Raw genomic sequence first — 21758 nt, 5'->3', positions numbered from 1 at the left:
TGGGACATGAGACCATGGATAAAAAAAAAAAGAAGTTTTAAACAAACAACATATTTCAGGCCCCAGGAGCACAACAAGGTGACTCTGAATCCTTGACAGGGTAGAGATACTCTTCACATGACGTTTGAGTACTCAAACATGTCAGTACGAAGCACAGAGATCTAGACAACTCCTGTATCTCAAAAAAGTGCTTGGCACTACCTGGCTGAGCTCACAACAAATTAACCTATCAAATGGACTTTAAATCCCATGCTTTGCAGTGTGTTTGACAGTTCTCTCTGAAAAGACAAATGATTCCTGCCATTAGTGATTTGTGAAAATGAGACGAGGAGTCTTCATGAACTTAGATATGTAGTGGGGAATTCTGCATTTCATGTTCTGTACTTGACTCATGTGTCTGAAGCTCAAACGAGGCTGATGACTAGAAGAAAACATAAAAGGTTAGTCTTCAGGATCAGACTTCTAGAAACTGTTCTCACCTGGTGTTTGAGGACATTTATTTACTCATTGTAGTATTAAAAAAGCAATACTTACACTATTTCTGCAAAGCCTAAATGTTAAGTATGGTTTTTTACCCATTTTGCACTGAAATAAGCTCCGTGGAGGATAAGAAATAAAGAATAAGACGACTGTAAAAGATGAGGCAGCTGAATTTCACACAGGTATGCCTAACTGGGAAGAGAGGTGTCAGTATCTGTGACGTTTTGATATGGCACCTGCTAATAAGAGTCTCATACAAGAGAGTTTCCAATGTCGTAAGAACCTCAAAATCTTAAACAAAAAGTAGGGAAAAGGGAAAGATAGTGCACTCAGCTTACTCTGGACTATCACACAGCCTCTCTGCACTTTGAACTCCTGCCCCACATGTCCTTGTGCAATGGGACCAGGATGACCAAACGCCCCACTCGCCATGGATTGCTTCGGGAGTCTTCCCCACTGTAATGCACTCACCAGAGAAGCACCACTGAGGAGAGAACAGAAAGCACAAAGAGCTTCAGATCATTATGACAGGGAAATTATGAATTTTTTGAGTTTCTGTGAATTATTTGTTCTTTCAGCTCATGAGGGTTGAACACTTAAGCGGAAATTGTAAATGGAGATGTCACAGGATGACCGTCCTTCCCACTCAACAATAGCAGAGCTACTCATGGCTCCTCCCTGTGCTTTGGCAGGCAGCACAGCTTGCAAACAGCGCGGCTCACAGTCACCTTGTTTTCTCCACACCGAGTGCCGTCTGCAGCTGCATCCAGTTTGGAGCGGCAGGAGCCTTTCACGGAGCACCAGAGGGTCTGGCAAAGGTTCTGAAAAAGGAAGAAAACTGCAGCAGTCTGAGGCAGGGCAGAACTCCTATGGTCAAGATTTTCAAAAGCTTTCCAGATTTTTGTACAGCCACTTAAAAAGCCTTGTAAGGGTTATATTTCCAGAGGGATCAGGGTTGTTCACAAGATAGGAACTACCGAGGGTCCAAATTTAGGTACTAGCCATTACTGTGCAAAAAGAGACTATTTGAAAAATAAAGAAATGGTAAATACTATCAAGTGAATTCCCTGCATTATGTGACTTCAAATATTCTCCTATTTGGCTGCTCAGCTCCCAGATAAACACAAGCAAAATGGCTTAACAAACTTTGGACACTGCTGTTTGCAGATAAGGTGAACGAAAAAAGACAAATTTTCATTTGACGAGTACTAACCAATACCATCTTCAATTCTGCATTGCTGTCTGCCTGAAAACATACAGTGAAATCAAAGAAGGTTACAGAAGCCAGGCAGGCAAATACAAACAGCATCATGTCTCCAACAAAATTAATGGAGGTCCCAAAACTAGAAGAGGAAAAAGTGATCAGGCTTCTTTAAACATCAGCTTGGCAGATGACAAGGAAATGATCTGAAAAAAAAAAAAGCAGTCAGCCTAGTTGGCAGAGAAAAAAGCATAGTGGGCTGGGAAGAGTAAAGGCTCTGGTTAGTGAATGTTTGTATGTTAAGTAACTCAGAAACTGGTGCCAGTTTAATGCAGTAGGTTGCCAATAAAACACAGCATTCCAGATGCTGCTCCATGTGCAGTGGCTCAGCTCCACAGAACAGACAGAAACTCCTGAGAGGCAACAAAGAAAGCAGGGCAAGAAACATTTCAGCTGTCTTTTACCAAACCCACTTCACTCAGCCAGAACTATCCGCTAGAAAGGGAGGACAGAGCTGGAGGGCCCTTTCTCCCTCTTCAGTTCACATGCACACCAGCTTTTCTTTGTTTGGCACGCAGGAGCCCTGCATGCTTGGAACTCCTGACTGATCAGGGCTCTGCATGAAACACCACTTCCAAAGCAAAGAAAGCAGGAGTCTCAGAGGGACTGCACACTGCCAACAGGAACAGCAGAAGCAAAAGCCCAGTCCTGACTCAGGCTGTTTGGATGCCATAGTCCAGCTGTGGAAGAGGAACAGCATCAACCTGTGAAGAAGGGACGGCTCCAAGTGCCACCAGAGAAAAGAGTTGATAAGGACCCCACTAGCAGTTCCCACTGGGATTCTGAGAGCAAGCCACATACCAGATTTGGAAGTTAACATATAAACTGCACACTTCCAAAAATGCAGCCCCAACGAGCTAGCAGCAATGTTCATCCAAGTGGGAAATGCAGAGTTTGGCTGCCCATTTCTGAGCTGCTTCTGTTTAAAACAGCCAAGCTTGGGCACAAGCTTTGAGAGAGTTCACTTTCATTTACTTTTTCTATTGTGTGTTTACCTTGGCTTGTCAACTGGAGCACCAGAAAAAAGCTGATGGCATGGAACATCTCAAAGCACTCCAGCCCTCCATCTGGAATACAATGTCTGGGCCACTGCATCTTGGTTCACTGTTTTTGGGCAATGTACATAAGACAAACCTTGTTTTGCAGTTCTCTGTTTATAGTTCAAGGGTAGCATTCCTTATGAAGGCCTTGTGAAGCCATCATTACCAGGTTCTTAAGACAGAGCTACCCAAGTGCTCTGGCTGATAAATTTTCTCTCATTATCAAAGTCATCCTTTATTTTAACTTTCATACACAGAATATATTTTGTGGTTTTAGTTTATAAAGTGTACTCTTGCACAATGCCTCAGACAACATCAGAGAAACTGGCATAGAAAATGAACACAGCTTTTCATTGGCAGTTACTTTTATTGTTAGGTGCACAAATAGATTTCAAAGTCAAGAATTCACCAAGGGAATTCTTTAGCTTTGCAAGGATTTTTCCATATTTATCTCCACGTCCCACAACTGTTTTTCATCTCTAAGAATACTGAAACAACAGCAGAGGAGATGCACTACAATATGAAAAACAACAATATGAGAGGATGCACTATGTACTGCATGCCTTTGGAGGTAACATGCAGAAATTCATGATTGTGCTATGGACTCAATGCAAAGCAAGTGTCTTTTCATCAGCAGTATGATATACACTTTCCACCCAATCTATGAGAATAGGATCTGTTCCTTGAAGAAAGTTGAATCCAAAAAAACCTCAGTTTTATGGAAGCCAATGGAAGTTTTGGATAAAAAGGCAGTAAGATAAGCATTCTGATATCCTACAGGTTGTTCTATAGGAAGCTATGGGTCTAGCTATGACTTAGAAAATTCCTCCATCTAATACATATTTTGCTCTTCTTTGCCTTATTAGAGGGACAATATTTATATACTTCACAGGACACTTTACTGTCTAAGTGCTTAATGAAAACCACTATCTGAATTATAAATATTAGTTTTTGCTAAATATAATCACTGAACCCCAGGGCATCTTCAGCTAAATGCAGATTGTTCTCTCAAAAAGGATCTGTGGATCAAATTCAGTCAGACATTAAAATGTACAAAACCAAAGCAGCTTGTCAGTGAGCAAGGCTAAGTAAACAGAGGAAAGGCAAAAAAGAGTCAGACCTCTTAGACAAAATGACAAAAGGACTTATGATTCAACATTCCAGGTTGACCCTACTGTTCCCAATTCCATCTCCTGCCAGTGCAACTACCAGCAAAATACAAGCCTTTCAGTAAAATGCAGAACGAGAGGATACCAATTAATTTTATGACATAGGTCCAGCTGTAAAATTGGTTAATCAGGAGATGCGAATGTAAAGGCCTATTAGGTTCAAATTCAAGGAGAGACAGACTGAGCCAATACTGCAAAATTACATCCTAATTTTCTATCTGTACCGACAGACAAATTACAGTAACTAAGGAAACTGTAACAGCAGGTAATGAAAGCAATCTTTCAATACCTTCTTCAGATTCAGCAGTTGTAGTTCAACACTGGTAATCATGTTATCCATTAAGGTTGAAAAGATTAATCAGAAATAATTTCTCTAAGAGAAGGGTAGATGGAGATACACACAATTATCTGTCAACATCAGCAGTGCCCAGTCCACAGCTGTGTTCATACCAGTACTGCCAATAGCCAAATTATATCTGTGTTTGACAGGGCCAGTAGACTGGGAGCTGTCTCCAGCATTTACTGAACGCTGCTGCTCAAAACACAGGAAAATTAGTGATCACCTAGCTGGGCTAGCACTTGGCAAGATGGTTGCTGAGCTGTTCTACGTATAAATATGCTGTGTTGGAGTGCATGAAACAGAAGCCTCTCTGAGTCCCTCAGAGAGAATAAGAAATTCAGGGTTTTAATTAGAACCGCTAGAGAAGAAGCTGAAATATATTAAGCCACACAGACATGAACCAGAATTAATTAATTTTAAGCAAGTAGAAATGTATTTCAAGTGCCTTAAGAGACTGTATTAGCTAGTAAAAGGCCCTAAAGCCCAGTTTAACTTAGGTCCAGGCATAACAAAAACATAGCAGAACATTGCTTGCCTTTCTAGATGGAATAGACAGAACTACTCACATATATCAATACAATTATATTTGTTGATTTTGGGTAAGAAAACACATAGTACCATTTGTGTAAATACATAAAATTATGTATGTCAATTTTGGGTAAGAATTGACACCACTTTCACACATTAGAATTAAGCTCAGACTGGTGTAAGAAATGTGTTTTAAATCATGCTTTTAGCTGATTGGATGATTTAGGAATAAAATCCCTTGCATTGGGGTGAGAAAGAAGAAGGAAGAAGAAGAAGAAAGGTGTGGGAGCTGCTGCTGCTGTTTTTGCTCAAAACATCGGGACTTTGTGCCAGAAAGCTTTTGGCACGGACTTTAATACTCTGATCTCCTTGCCTTTGAGACTGATGTACTCATGCAAAAAACAACTTCAGTACAACCAACAACTGCTCTTGTGTCTTTGAAGACCCAGCACCCACGATAACCTTGACAATGCTGTACAGACCCAAAGACTCCAAACATTCCAGGTACCATTATTCCAGTAAGACGCCATACCACTGTACTTTAGCTAATTCAACCTGTTACTCTGCAGGGCTCCACAACCTTGTGAGGGTTGCTGTGACTACACTGCTCCCCTGCATCCCCTCACAACACTTTTTTGCTATGCTGTGAGACAGACCTCAGGGTACTCTATGAATTATACACTTCTGCATAAATATCTAATGTTCCATGCAAAAATATTGGTTTTTCACAATAAATATTTTCCACAGGGACTGAAATATTCTTTTGTTTGTTAGATCATAAAGAGTATGAAAAGCATGATGGGAAGAGAACACAACCCTAATTTCTACAGAAAACTCTTCCTGGAACTGGAAGATTTGTTCCCAGAATGATGTGATCAATTGAAAGCCACAAGGTTGAAGAATACTTTACAATTTGACTTAAATTGCATTAATAATTTACCTAAGAATTAATATTACAAATTTAAAACCAAAAGGACTCCACTGCAGAAGGACAGACCCTTACCCATAGGTATGGCTGAGATCCAGCAAAGATTTTGTGAAATACAAGGCAAACAGCATAACAACTTGCTTCCAGAATATGCAGAATTAAGTGTGTTAGGCAATGCCTGCACTGCACATCTAGTCTGAGACTCTAAACACACTGCATTTGTAAATGAGGTGCACTGAATACACTTCCATGCTGCTCAAGAATTTTGAATTCTTACTAGGAGAATGAAGAAAAACACTGAGCACTTACATCCACATCTTCACAGAATGTAGCATTGGAACCATACTGAAGCTGGCATTGGTGGTGCACATCATAAATCACTCCAGGAGCAATGATTGGGGACTTCAGAACTTCTTTTTGGGGGATGTCATCCAGACAGAATCCCCACCCACGACTAAAAGACAGAAATTCCATATGAAAAAACTCCCTACCATCACAGTTTTTTGATGTTTCTATACCAACTTTTAGTATACTTCTTAGGGGTAATTTTGATTATGGCCCATGTAAATAATACTTCCAGATTCCAGCCAAGTTAGGCTGAAATGCTGCAAACAAAGTAGTTACTCTGTCTAGCAAGAGATGGTTTTAAAACAGCAAAATACAGCTTGTCAAAGAGGAAATACCATGAGCTCAGTATGATTTACACAGTGTCTTCAGAGAACCCCATAGTCTCGGGTTGAAGTTATACCACACTGCTGTGTGGTATAACTTGTGTCTTAAAACAAATGGAACAGATTTGAACAAGTCACTGAAGCCAAACACATGGCACTGTGGCCAAAGGCAGAGCCTATGAAATTCCGCCAGTGCCCTTGATGGAAAGGCTTCTTTCTTTCTGGTAACTGCAAAAAGCTGCAGATTGCACCAAACCCGAGCCAATATGACAAGCCTTGAGTTCACTTCCAGACTGCAAGTCTTTAGAGAGCTTTTCCCAAATAAGTAAGCAACAGGACAGTGATATGTCGCCCATGGAAATTAACTCAAGCATACCAAGACCTCCTACAATAATCAGTGCAATAATACAAGATATATTTTGAACTCCAGCACAGTTGTGCTCAATTTAGGCAAATGCCACAACCTGACCACTCACTCTAGGAACCGTGTGATGTACTCCTTGCTGCACTGGGACCAGGTGAGGGGAGTAGGATCATACTGCAACTGTCGGGACATGATATACGGGCGCTTTCCAGCAGGCTCACAGTCATTCTCCTTTCCATCGTGCTGGATTCCAAAACTGGAGATAAAAAAACAGCATCTAATAATTCCAGCCGACTGGCTGTACCGAAACACCTACCTACAGGTTCCACTCCATGCTTAAAAAAGACACTTATGTTGCTTCCTCTCCTGCAGAGCTGTAGTTATCTGTTTGCTAAAAGAAAATGTACACACAGAACATACGACTCAAAATCTACGAAAAATCTACACCCCCACAGGCTTTCAAACATGTCTGTTACGCACAACAATATTGGCCTGCACAAAATAAAGAACACACTGTCACAGACTATACTTCTGTACTTTTAAGGGAGTCCAAACACTGGTGCACAGTTGGGGCAGAAATCAAAGTTTAAACCCAAAAGTCAGGTTACAGCTGTTACAGCTAAGACAGCTCCCTAAATCTTGAACCCCAACTGGCACCACTTTAACTAAGATGAGGCTTTGTTACATTCTGTCTTAGCCTCTCTCATAATTATGTCTCTGCTGCTTTTTTCATTTTTAAAACTTTTGCTAGACTGCACCAGAGACACTGTTTACAAAATTATTGAATATTCATTGAATTTTCCTCCAACCTCTATTCCTTCATCCCATTTAATTTTCTCAATCTATGCAAACAGATCTCCACAGCAGGTTCTCTCCAGCATCTCTGACTTGCTGAGAAATTTTTTTATTCAACAGCTTGCAGAAGTCATAAACTCAAACGTTTGAATGGTATTCAACTGAGTAAACACACATGCCTCTTCATCACCTCAGAGTGAGGATTATCTCATAATATAAATAATAACATATACAAATACTGATATATGAAGATGTTGACACCTACATTGTTAACATCTGGAGGTGTGTAAGTCCTGAAAGCAGTGAGAGCTTACTCAGGTCATGATTCAGTCACGAATCAGATAAAGTGTGTTCAAAATACTTAAGGCTACGTTTCTCAAAAATGTAATCATATCATGACTCAAAAGTTCTGAAAGCGGAGGTAATTTCAGTCAGAACCAATTCCAGTAATGAGTCAGAAGCACAAATGCAAGGATCTCCCCTTTCTGACAGGCTCTTTTCCACAAACAGGGTCTGTTGAATCCTAAGGCTGCAAACATCTAGAGAGACAGTGTGGGGAAGAGCTGACTATTGGCATTCATCTAAGGTATTCCGGGAGCACGTCTGTCCTCTTTTGTTCATGTGTTCTTACAAACTTGTCTATACTTGAACTTCTCAATGTGAGCACACTAGCCTGGCTTGAGGTAGGTTAACAGGCTGACAATAAAACCTACACTATTTGATATTCGTTATGGAGACAGTCCTTAAGGAAAGGCCCTGCACCACTCCTGCAAGGGCAAGCACAGCAGTACTGAGCCTCACAGCCTCCAAAGGACACAGTCACCAGCCAGCCAGCCCAGACAAGGAGAAGGTCACAGATGGGGAAGGTCACAGATGGGTCTGTGGGGAAGGAGTCTCCTCAGATCATTGGTGAGAATGAAAACAGCTCCCTGCCAGCAACAGGCTATGGGGACCAAGTGACTTAAACCCACAGCACCCAGATCCAACTGGAGTGATTTCAGCGTTATTTATTTATATACTTTCCTTTCTGGCAGTGGAGAGGTTGAATAAATAATGGCCAATTAATGGTCAACAGGGTCATTACCATCATCATCACCGTCATCATCATCATTATATCCTATGAGGAAACAGAGGCTCCATCCTGATCCTCTGTCCACCCTGTGGCTGTGTGCACAGTGAAATTAATATGATTGTAGATAAAGCAATGAACATGTGACTTAGCCAAGCAACAGAGTCCAGTTGAAAAGTGCAGGCAAAAAATTACAGTCAAACCAGAGTATCCATGAGATAATGCTCTGCCCTGAGGAAAAGAGCTGTGTCAAAACAGTTTCAAAAATCTTTTTTTTTTTTTTCACATGAGTTAATAAACCACCTAACCAACCAAAGCACCTCCAAAAATCTAAAATTCTAAGAAATTTAGTTCAAACAAAAATATCCAATCATTAAAAAAAAAAATTAACCATATCGAAAACAAAATATCCAGGAACTTTATTTAACTTGGTCTAAGGGTATACCCACAATAGCATTATTATACAGAAAATAAGTTACTAAGAAATACCCTAAAAAGACTTTGCTGGTTCTTTAAAAAAAAAAAGGATAAATATTAAATATATTATAAGATGAACATATGTTTTTCTATATGAGTTTCACCATGAGTTAAAAATGTTTTCTAGCTAATCTGCACTACTGAAACACCTTGACATAGTGAGATAGGTTTGTTTTCTGTAAATGTTTTGGATTGACCTAGAGATTATCTAAGTAATTGCATAAAAATCTAGCACACATTTGGAAAAATCAGCACAATTGAGTGATGCTTCTTTGTAGCTTAATTATTTCATTCTGATGTACTGAATAGCTGTATATGTGAAACACGCATCAAAGGCTTAAGAATTTTTTTTTTGCTTTGAAATAAGTTCTGATTTTAATAATAGAGACATTAACTCACTTTTTTGTTTTGTTTTCTGTCTCACAATTTGAGTATTAACATGCAAATAACAAATTTGACTCAGACAGGTTCCCCCTTCCCTGTCAACTGTACCTGTGTCCAAGTTCATGAGCAATAGTGAAAGCCAAGGGGAGGCCAGAGTCCTCGTTGATGTTGCAGCTCCTGTGAGGCTGACACATGCCTGAGAGGTGAGACAAGCCTAAGGTTTCACAGGGACGGTTCATGCCAGCACAAATGTCCTTTCTAGAACCAAAAAAGAGATGTGCCATTTAAAGAGCTTAAAACCAGCTGTGGAGTGTCACTAACATGGGTAGCAAGCTTCCATCTTACAATGTGCTAATTTTCATTTTGAATAACTCTTGGGGGTAAGTCTTTTACAAACATGTATGGAACAACATGCACTTGTTCTACTACGATATTATACTGCTATAATTTGTACCCAGTATTATGTGGCTGTCATGCCTAGATACATACACTTATTGTCAACTCCCGTAAGTCAAAGTTTTAGAACCTCCATGTCTGGCAGCATTTTAAAGCACAGTTTATTAAAGTCACCATAGCTCAGTTTCATTCAAGTGAACTGTCTGAGTACTTTACATTTGGACAGAGAAATCTCACATCATTGTGAGACTTTATCTCACACTCTTAATTTGAGATTTTTGACTGAGAATAGGGATCAGAAAGTGGGGAATGGTCAAAGGGCACACTTGATGATCTTGGAGGTCTCCTCCAACCTAACGATTCTGTGACTCTTTTTTACTGAGCCACTTGAGGGGTGGTTTAGGTTGGGTTTTTTTGCCTGACAGACTTTAGGCAAGGGCTGGTGTTTTTTAGATCACAGACTCAATCTTTTCTGCCACCTGTGTACAGACTAAATAAATTTTTACAGACCTGCAGAAGTCCCATTTCATGCTATGACATAAACTCCCTGCATAATCTCAGACAACCTCACTTTCAAGTTTTCTGTTCCTCCCTTGCTTGGACATTAAAAATTATTTTGTGTCTCCTTCAATACGGAGATATTTAAAAACCATATGCTTGCTTTTTAAAAATGAATGGCATCCTGTTTGCATAATACTCGTCCTTTCTGAGCTGCACCTGCACATTTCTTCAGGAGCTGCTCATCTACATGCTACCTTGTTTTGGTATATTGTCTCAAAGGAGAATAGAGCAGTCATTGAGCACAAAATGAGATAGGATCAAGCAGGGAAAGTGACCTGAGCTGTGGAAATTGCTCACCTCTTGGGACCCACAGATCTCTATTTTGTGACTAAAATGCATCTCTAACCCATATGCACATGTAGCATCAATATTTGGACCACTTTTCTGAGCTCTGTGCAGGATGAACTAAGTGATGGCCTGAGCCTATAAAGGAAATATCACCATCAAAGAAATGCAACTGAACAGCAGTCAGTCACTGCTGTCATACCTGGTAAGAAGGACAGCCACATCATGGTGTGTGGGATTGACATCACTCTTGGGATTGACACTCTTCTGCCACTTGCAGAAGCTGGCTAATGTCTTATCAGCATGGTGCACTATCTTCAAGCCTTGCTAATGGGAAAGGAATATATTACTGTAAAGAAGGAATATATTACTGTAAAGAAGGAATATATTACTGTGAAGACCACACTGCATTGCAGTAACACTTCAATGAAGTCAGCTGTGAAGATGGGTAATCTAAATGTAATCAATTATGCTTTTGCCTAAAGTTAGAGCCATCATTAGGAGCAATGACACCACATTGAATACTAAGTTAAAATGCTGATATTTCTGTAATTGGTGCAGCTAAAGGAAAAATTACAGAATGCAAAACTCTACATACATTTTGATAAATGAGCTTCATAAGACCCAACACTGAACTGAAACTTTCAAGCATTTTATATTCTCTTGAAATCAAATTTTCCTCTGAAGAGAAGGTGAAGATTACTTATTGTGGGACTTTGTGATCAAATTTGTCAGTTAATGTTATGTGAACACTGTCATATTCAGACAACAATTATGATTCTAACAGAGTATTCATTGCACATTATTTTTCAATTCCAAAGAGAAACAATGCAGTCATAAATGTTTCTTCCTCAACTTATTATTATACAGTTTACATGCGAATTACTGAAAACCTTAAATAAAAAGTATGCAAAATTAATTAATCCAAAACTGAATTTTCTAATTTCTGGTCTTGGACATTTCACTTTATCTTGCTTCAGTTTGTTTTGTTTTTAACAAGCATCAAAGTATGGGATTAACTGTTACCAGACAGTAATTTCTGGGGAACCTAAAAACAAATTTTGAAAGGTATTTAACACTGCTGCTTCCAACATTGCCATTACTCAACAGAAATCCACATTTTTTATCCAAACAGCCACAGAAGTTCAGCAAATACAGTTAATTGGAGGTCATCATGGATCTCAGGTCCTGATTGTCTTGTTTAGGTGCAACCTCAAGTTTTTATCCCATTTATGCTGAGAGCTATAAGGAAAGATTCTATCCCAATAAATATTTCTGAAGACACAGCCATGAGGTTTGGTTTACTGCCTTTGATAACACTGGGACCATCTGGCTTGTGGTTATAAATTCTAAGCCACTGAGAAAATCCCTTTAAGGTGCACCTGTGGTCAGAGCTAGCTATATTGTGCACAGGACTTAAAAATAACCATAAAATCATGGCAATCAGCATGTATTTAAGCACATAGTAACATATTTGTGAGACACAGACATTGGAAACTATCAATATAGAGCTGGTTAAAGCAATTAACACCTACTTTGTCCTCATTTTACTTTGTTTCAAAAGAGATTTAAAGAAAAATATGTGTTTGAACTGCACAATACGAGACTTATCTCTTCAGAGATCTGCAAATACCATAGCACTACACTTCACAATACATTTCAGGCAATGCTAGGTAATTAGATCCTGAATGTTGACGTGTAGTTTCTGTTTCTTATCTAGTCTTCTTTAGCATCCCATGTTCTTCTTACACTGGGGATATTCCATTTCCTCATTCTTAACCTGCCTGTTTTAATTACATTTTCCTATGCAATTTTATGCAGAATACCTGAAGTCATCAGCTAAAATACTTTGCTATCCAGGGCAGCATTTCTGTTTTTATTACAGTTTTAATTACATTTTCCTATGCAATTTTATGCAGAAATACCTGAAGTCATCAGCTAAAATACTTTGCTATCCAGGGCAGCATTTCTCCTAAAATGTTGTAGGTTTTAACAGAGTAAATTTAAAAAATTATTTTAAGCAAATATAATTACAGCTCAATGCATTGTACCCAGAAGTTTTGTAAGTGATATTTTGAGGTAAATAAAAACCTTACCTCCACCTCCTCAAAGAGGATGAGCCGGACCAGCACAATGTGAATTGCATTGCCAATGCTTGGATCGTGGAACAACCCTGTGACCTGTGCCAGAGCCAAGAGATATGAGATTAACTGATTCCTCTATAGCAGAACACAACTTCAGAGAGAAAATATGTTTACTTCTAGCATACTGTTGATCTGGGGATTGTTTTACTTTTTAAATTCTAAAATCATTGAAAGTTTACTGAAATCAAATACATATTATACCTACTGCAAAGGCTAACTCTGCCTAATGAATGATGATACCGCCTTTGGCAAAAGTTACTAAGCTAAAGAGCAAAAGCCCAAACAAGATTAAAATGATTCAAAAATTTCTGAGTTCATAAAAAATACTAGCAGAAAGGAACACAACATCTACAGTTATACAACAGTGATGGACAGGTCCACTCAGGGTGCAAATAAACCAGCATATCAAATTGTCCTGTTTCAAACAAACAGGATTCTGTTACAAAAAAAAGCAAATTTAGTCAGTACTAGGCAAACAGAAATTAGTTGAATAATGGCTACTCTTGTGTTTTCAGAGTACAGGAGAGGATGGTAAGTACGAAAGCAAAGATAACAACTCCATTCAAAAAAGACTCCACATAAAAAAGAACAAGAACTGAACTCTGCAAAAATGTGACCCAATTGTTATAAACATCATTACAATGTTGAATTAGGCAGGAGGAAAAGGAATCAGAGCAGAAGATAATCACAACCTATTCATACATATCTATATGTGTGACCTATGCCATCTATTATAGGAAATACGAATGAAAAAAATGGACTGCCTTTGGGTCAAAACTGTTATGGAGAAGACCACTAAAGGAGAAATACCAAAATGAAGTAGAAATTGTGTTTACAGAGGTCTGATTTGGGTATGGATCTTTTTCAAAGTACTCTACTGAAAATTGAAACATTTCAAATAACCCTAATATCTAAGGTCAGACTGCAGAGAAAATGTGGAGTCTTGTTTGTTCCTGAACCTGGTAATGACTGGGTTTTATTCCAAGCATTCTTCCCTGTGTGGACAAAACCTCACGTGCTCAAACAACCTTTGTACCTGTTTATTCACACTCATTGCCTCAGCAGCAAGTTAGGGCACTGCTTGGGGCACAGCTGGGAACATACTGTATAAACTCACAGGGCAGAGCAGTCACGATGGCTAGAATTACACTCTGATTACCTCCACATATATTGCACATTTCCATGATAACCAGACAGAACACGTCCTCAATGTACTCTCAAGCTCAATATCTACCATAGCACACATAATATTGATAACAGGTATTAATAACAGAAGGCTTATCTATGGGCAGATGCTATGGCTTTTTCCCGAACAACTTCTATTTTGAAACTTGCCACACAGGAAAGCATTTGAAGTTCAACTTTTCCTTATTCCAATGCAAACTTTGTACTCCAAGAAGAATACTTATATGGAAAAACAGTTGTATTGGCATCAGCTGGGACAGTTAACTTGCCACATAGAAGTTCATATACTGCTGTTTGGATTTGTCACCAAAACAGTAACAAGCTGGTTAAAAAAAGCTAAAATGGTTTGCAAAGTTACTACAATTTCTAGTAGGCTCCTGTGTACCTTTCTCAACCACAAATATGTAAAAGAATTTACATACTTAAAACCTGCAGAATTTCTCTCTGTCATAGCCAAAAATCTGGCATCACCACTGAGCAACAGGTTCCAAGGGAGACAGATTATTTCAGTGGAAAGAAAGCTAGTCTAGCCTTTACAGATGTGAGACTTATCTCACATAAATCCAGAGAAAAATTGTGCCTATACAAATACAAAGTAAAAAATAGTTTAAAATACAGAGTTTCAATTCATATATATTAATGATACTACATTTTTCTCCATGAGCAACACTGCAGATCTGTTAGAAGATCAGCAGCAGAATCAAATTCAGATTTGCTTCATTCGCCTATCCACAAACCCCAAAGCATTGTACATACCATATTCATTATAGTGAGGATATATGACTCCACATGGTCACTTCCATGATATTCAACCATTTTACTGTCTGCCACCACAAGCGTCTCCACCCATCGCTCCTTGCTGACAGAGCGCCGGGAAACCCTCCTGGCAGCTGCGTGATTTTGTTCCCATCTCTCCCTTCGATGCTGCTGCTGCTTGAAAAAGCTGTGGGTATCTGGAAGGGTAAAAAGCAATGCTGACTTGAAAATATTTTCAATCTTGAACTGTATGGCTGTAACACCTACAGGATGATATTAGAAGTGACTTTTCTGGCTGCCACCCTCCGGACCCACTGCAGAGGCAACTCCGAAGTGACACCAGACTGCTAAGGGTGCTGTCCAGTGAAGTTCTGAATTTTCTGAGATGGATTAAACACACACTAAAAAGTCACTCCACTCAAAATGCAAGGGATTAGCATTGTGAGACAGAGCCAAGCTAGAAAAAAATTGAATTGGGGATGCCCTTTTCAAGGAGTTTCTCTCCTGTATTTTGGCTCTAACCTCTCCAATGACACAAGTTGATAGTTTAAGATAAGGCATATGGTTTCTTCATAGGCAGCTCATTTTCCCATCAGGATGGCACGTTAAGTCCAATACATTCTTGGCACATCCAAGAATGCCTTGTTCTGTGCATGGAGAATATCTCTGACAAGTGGGGACACTTGACCAGCAGGTGTCAGCTAAATACCAGCAGGGCAGCCACGGGATCCTCACCTGCTGCCATCCTGCCTGATGACAGCACAGACACTTACTGCTTCCACTGTAATTTTGGGATCTGTGCATCTAATGCTTTTCACAAAGCAGATTCTGCTCTGTAGGGTTGCTAGCAACCTTGCACTGTGTTCAGTGGAGCTAATGCCTCTCCACTCACTCTAGCTTTGAATGCCAGCTGTCCATGTTACCAGGGACATACCAGCAACTTAAATAATGGAGGGCCTGAAAAGCAAATGAGATGCCAGTTTTACAGCAACTGCTGGCATTTTTCCAACCCATGACCCTGAGAAATGTTTCTACAGTGGTGGGATTTCCCCGAGTCCTACAAAGGATCAGGAGCACTTGTTTCTGTTACATGTATTGCAGCAGTCCCTTGTCATCTTACTCATGAAAGATGTCCTAATTCCAGATGGGGCAAATCCACGGGCCAGAAAGGCAGCTCCAAGTGCTTACAGCCTTTCCAGCATCACCTCCATGACTGTGGGCAGGGGACAGTTATCCAACATCACCTCCATGTCCAGTTCCCAGTGCTGAGGAGCAGTTACCCAGACCCTCTGCCCTTGAAGAATGGATGACCTGGCAGCTGGGTCCCTTCACACCAGCTACCCCTTTGTCATGAATGAGCTGTTTGCCCTTTAAACCCAAGCACAGACAGAACAATCACAGCATCTTATGTACCTAACAAAACGAGGCACCACCGGATGTGTGTACCTCTTGGTGTAAATGATAAATACCTTGGTTTATATATTCACATATTCAGAAATCTCTGATGTAAGCCTGAAAGACGCATCAATCCTCATAACACATAATGTGTGCAATTGAAGTATGCCACATTAATAAACAAAATAACATTTTTGTTTATTAATGACCACATTTAGAACTGAGCCACCATGCACAAGTGTCCTGTACAGCAATGAGCTATCACTGCTATAACCTGCTCCCTAACCTCACTAACCCACACTGCAGCACCACTCCAGCTGTCTGCCTCAATCTTTGTTCAGTTAGAGCAATCGTCTCCTCAATGAGAGGCTGTTTATGAGCTGGTATTCATTAACCTCCCTTGCACATTTGCACAGTTTTCAGCATTCTTATTTCTATGAAGCACAGTTCTCATTATCTACATTTTTAAGGGTTTTGTGCTGAGAAAAACCTTCCCCACAGCTATCCGAACAAAAAACTCTGTTCAGACTGCTGGTTAAGTGCTTTGTTTATGACCAAATAAAACCTCAGGCCAGCTGTCAGGTTTTCTTTTTACAGCTAGCAAAAAGTATTGCTAATTGTCTGGGCAGCTGATAGCTGAATGGGGGTAGAAATGTATAAAGTCATAGAGACTGCAGTGGTGAACCCTCAGGGAAAAGTTTGGAGTCCTGGTTAAGCAGGAAGCTTTGTATTGTATGAAAATTTGAGAAGAGGTGAAAATGAATGCCAGATAGCCAGAGGATTCTGAAGAAAGAACTCTCCTCAGTGATGGACAACCTCCTGTGCAGGGTACATCACTTGGGTAGGTGACACCTAAGGACTGGATCCCCACTGTGTGAAGTCTCCTGGCAGCTTTTTTAGTTAGACAAAGCACAGAGGATAACCTCTTGGAGCCACATGAAAATACAGGCACCTACAAAGTACAGTTCTACTTCTGCCTTTATGTCTCTCCAAATTTTGACTGTCTCTTTTAACCATCCCACTGTGAAGTTAAATAACATTTCCTTGTTTTTACCTTCAATGAGTAAAGTGTTATAAGTATTTTCAGATTTACTGAGAAATCACAGGCACCCTGTTGTCCAGATATGGAAGTCTTGACTGGGAGCCCACCAGTTCAGGACTATCCAAAAAGTGAGGAATGGCCTGAGACTAAAAAACAGAAGAGAGGAAGGGGGTACTCCTACCCTGAGGGTTTCCCTGGATTTCTGAAGAAGGGGTGTAACACAGATAGGAATATTGCTGAAGTGCTTAGGAATACAAAAGGAATGTAGAGCTGAGAGCGTAGCCAGGACAGTCTAAGACTAAACAAAAACAAGGCTGGTAAGAGATTCAGATAACAAACTGAATTAAATTCAAGCAGCAATACTCAGAAGTTTCTAGCTATTGTGGGAGATAATTTTGTAGATGTGAAGCTTTCATTAGAAAAACTGATTCAGCCCAACAAGTAACATACCACATCCCAACATGGGTATGTGATATCCAGGCATTTGACTGCATAATCAGAAGAAATTATGTAGATGACAACTTTTCATCAGCTTCTAGATAGAAATGGCTGATAAACTTCAGCAAAATGGTTGGGTTTTAAGATTAATTCCAAATTGTTTTTAGTGAAAATAAAAATGTCCCTTTAAACTATCCTACAAATCCTACTTGACTAACAACAACATAAAAGGCCCTTAACTTTCAGCTACTAGGAAAAACTTTAAGTTATCTGTAAGATTGAACCATATAAGAAAAAAAATCAGTATTGCACAAACTTCTTCAGGACAGTTTAAAGCTACATGGTTTGTGTATATGAAAAAAAGCTCTACCCTCTAACAAATCAATTTAATTTTTCATCAGGTGACAACATTCTTTGCCAGTCCTTTGTAAGAAAGAGCTTTCTAATCTTTAACTATAGATGATCTCAATTAAAAAACCCCACATAAGTTCTTCTTCACTTAGAACAACTCATCTATTCAAAATGAGCTTGATTGTTAAGCAGTTAATTTCTGCTTGCCTTCCACCCTCCAAACTCCCTAAAAGAGCAAACATGACTCACCTTACTTAAAGGCATTATCTGAGATTTCCACAAAACTGGCTTTTTCCCACTTTTGTTTCCTGCTGGTTGCTTAAGGAAGAGTGTAGCATACAGTGCAACACAAGGGGACCTCCAGGTGCTAATTACACATAGCCAGCCTTCAACTCTTTGGAGGTACACAGGGCTTTGCAAAGGCAAGGTCAAAATGTCTGGAAGTTCCCAGAAGAGGAGAATGACTGAGTTGTAGAGAAGAACAACTGAAGACTGTCACACAAAATATAGTAGCATTGATTTTTGTCTTCACTTTCTACTCTCAGTTCCCTTCTCTTTGTGCAAGAGCTCTGTCATTTTTGCCACTCTATACTGCTCACAGTCAAAATACTACAACCCCAGACAGGAAGCGTGAATGATGCTAGACGAATAAATTCCACACTGTTCATAACTTGCTACATTATGACTCTTCCAAAACCCTTCACTCTGTTCTAAGACATGCCTTTAGTTTAAGTATTAACAAAATGATACTGTTTAGGGGTGGGTTTTTCAAGATGTCAATAAACTGTGTTGAAACACAGTCACTGTACAAGTGATACTCTCACTCATAATAAAGTGAGCAACTTTCATAGCAGATCTACTGCGAGGACTTCCTGACTGCTAACAAATCAAATGCAGCAAGCAATCCACTTCCCCTGTTCCCCTCCTGAAATAAACAAGGTAGTTTTCTACACACAGGATCTGCTTATAAAGAGACAAAACTAATTCTAGATGATGACAATGTGAGAGTAAGGACTCACATGCTATAATGGGAAAGCTGTTGTAAAAAAGGAAGCGAGTGTGTGAATTTAAAACTGAACAGATAACCAAACCAGGTGTTTTTATAAGCATTTCTAAAACAGGCCAAGCTAAGTCATACAAATGCTTTCTGAGTCTGAAGAAGTGTTCACACAGGAAACTATTACAACTACTTAATCACGTACAAGCCCGTGCTGACAACCCCCAAGTCCCAGCAAAAACAAGCACAGAGAAAGAAAGTTTACAACTCAGCAAGGTTTGTTTAACTTTGACATTCCTGCTGTCAAAAAAATGGCATATCAAACAGCGAAGTCACACCACTCTGAAGTAGAATGAAGCTAAAATTGGACCTGTCTTGACTGATGTACTTAATCAGATACTGCAGCTGAGCGTCTGCTGCTCATTACCATTCAGGCTGTAAAGATGGAATGAGAGATGCACTGGGCACCAGGAGGTACACAGAGAACAATGTCGTGGGAGACATATGCCTGAAGTTGCCAATGTTCTGTCTCAGTGATTGTCCTTCTGCCTGAATGTTCTTACTTTTTTACCCAGGAATTAAAACCAAGACAATAAGGGACAATTAAAATTTATAGCTGTGTCAGATGTTTTCCTAGGAGTACATTACTCCACGTAATTTGAACTTTCCATGTTCATTCATTTGGCAACTTTAGTGTCTGTTGCTTCTTATTTTGGTGAAAACATTAATGAAATGGATTAGAAGAATAAGGTGACATTTCTATGAATTAATCTAGCTCTTGGTAAAATGGCATCTGAATACAATTTAACTTGAAGCAGAATTCCATTAAAATTTAAAGAAAAACAAGTATCATCTAAAACAGAATACACTCACTGTGAAACAAATTTGCAGACTACAAATTGCCAGTGAATTATGTTTATGTAATAATGTATCTTACTAAATCATGTAGGAACTGCTAACCTAAAAATAATAGAGAAATGCAGTTTTGGGGTATCACTATGATGAAAATGAGAATTAAAACATATGGGGTTTATTAATAATCTTTCTCTTTTTATGTCTCTCTAAAAATTCATTCACACAATATTTAGGCAAAAAACCTCAGAGTGACATCTTAAAGTAGTTGTCTGCATTGTCAGTGTCGAACTGATTTTTAGTTTGGTTTTCCAAATAGTATCCAGAAGCTCTTGAATCAGACTCCAAGAATTTCTGTTCCATATTTTTTTCCAAAAATGTATGTGTCATAAATTTCATTCACATGATAACGAAAGAAATCCAAACTGGCTACATGCTGGCAATCAGAGGTCACCAACCAGCTGCAGCCAGGACCAAGAACAAATGTAAAAGGCTACAATGTCTTATTCATTTCAACAAAGACATGGACATGCTGAAGAGTGTCCAGAGAAGGGCAATGGGGCTGGGGAAGGGTCTGGAGCACAAATCTGATAAGGAGAAGCTGAGGGAGCTGAGGGTGCTTATCCTGGAGAAAAGAAAGCTCAGGGGAGACCTCATCACTCTTTACAACTCCCTGACAGGAGTATGTAGCCAGGTGGGAGGTGGTCTCTTCTCCCAGGTAACTAGGGACAGAAGGAGAGGAAATGGCCTCAAGTTGAGCCAGCAGAAGTTCGGGTTGTGTATTAGGGACAAGTTCTCCAAAAGGCATGCCAAGCACTGGAAGATGCCCAGGGCAGCGGTGGAGTCGGAATTCCCAGAGGTATTTAAAAACATGTAGATGTGGCACTTAGGGACATGGTTTACTGGTGGTCTTGGCAGTGTTAGGATAACAGCTGGACTCAATGATCTTAAGAGGTCTCTTCCAACCTAAACAATTCTGTGACTCTACTCCCTTAGCTTGTATGCTGCATATAAGTTTGTGCTGGCACTATGGAACTCAGCGGTGAAAAAAAGTACTGAAACATTCAAAGGGTACATGTTATATGGGGCTTTGTGGACAGGAAGAGAGTTATGAACCATCAGGATTCAGAAATTGGCAGCACAGGTCTCTGGAGTGCCCATCAGTTCTTGTAAGTCACTTAAGTAATTTTCACAAAGGCACTCATTGCAGGCTGCCCTAATGCCAAGCTCCAAGAGCGGGCAAGACCATAGGAATGGTGGACAGAGGACCAAGGCAAGGAAAGGTGCCAGAAAAAAACGAAAACAATTATGCTGGAAGAAGCAAAGAACAAGAAAGGACTACTAAAGATTGTAATTCCAAGGATTTGAGCACTGCGAATGCTTCACGTGGAAGGTTTGCTCTCTACAAGTGGGTCAGACGAGAGAATGGGATTTGCAAGCTGTGAAGATTGCAACCAGCCTCTAAAGGGACCAGAGGCAGCTCAAAGGGGCCTCTACCTACTGGCTTAGTACGTCTGTGAGTGCAGCTGCAGGCTGGGTGCTGTGCCACAGGGACTGGGGAGAGTCATTCCTCTTCCACAAAAGCAACTTGGGCCTCTTGTAGCATTCATGCTCACATAGGAAAGTTCACAAGACCAACTGAATCTAAGCCCAATAAATATTAGCAGTCATCTCCTCATGAAAGAGTAACTGAGAATAATCACATTTGATTCACGGATTCTAAGTAACCTCATGCATTTCCTTTTACTTCAGAAATCAGCAGCTCTGCTTTTATCAGACACCAAAGTCCCTACAGTACTGAAACCTATCCAATCCTAATATGAAGAACTATTTTGTTCTGTTCCCAACAG

At 39.8% G+C, this 21758-nt stretch overlaps 1 protein-coding gene across 1 annotated transcript in view; it reads right to left on the bottom strand.

Annotated features, from left to right (window-relative positions):
• ADAMTS12 (ADAM metallopeptidase with thrombospondin type 1 motif 12) overlaps positions 1-21758 on the bottom strand; it is a 142160-nt gene that overhangs the window by 52261 nt on the left and 68141 nt on the right. Inside the window, exons 4-11 of the mRNA XM_041490214.1 lie at positions 14834-15030; positions 12845-12928; positions 10951-11075; positions 9615-9764; positions 6894-7037; positions 6056-6200; positions 1209-1301; positions 819-964 (exon numbers count right to left, since the gene is read on the bottom strand). Of these exons, the coding sequence (XP_041346148.1) occupies positions 819-964; positions 1209-1301; positions 6056-6200; positions 6894-7037; positions 9615-9764; positions 10951-11075; positions 12845-12928; positions 14834-15030 (1084 nt within the window). The remainder of the gene's footprint in view (positions 1-818; positions 965-1208; positions 1302-6055; positions 6201-6893; positions 7038-9614; positions 9765-10950; positions 11076-12844; positions 12929-14833; positions 15031-21758) is intronic.

This window comes from Pyrgilauda ruficollis, unplaced genomic scaffold (genome assembly GCF_017590135.1).
Source record: "Pyrgilauda ruficollis isolate IOZ18807 unplaced genomic scaffold, ASM1759013v1 scaffold120, whole genome shotgun sequence".
NCBI lineage: Eukaryota > Metazoa > Chordata > Aves > Passeriformes > Passeridae > Pyrgilauda > Pyrgilauda ruficollis.
The sequence above is the reverse complement of the archived record's forward strand: the minus strand, read 5'-3'. Positions and strand labels throughout refer to the sequence as shown.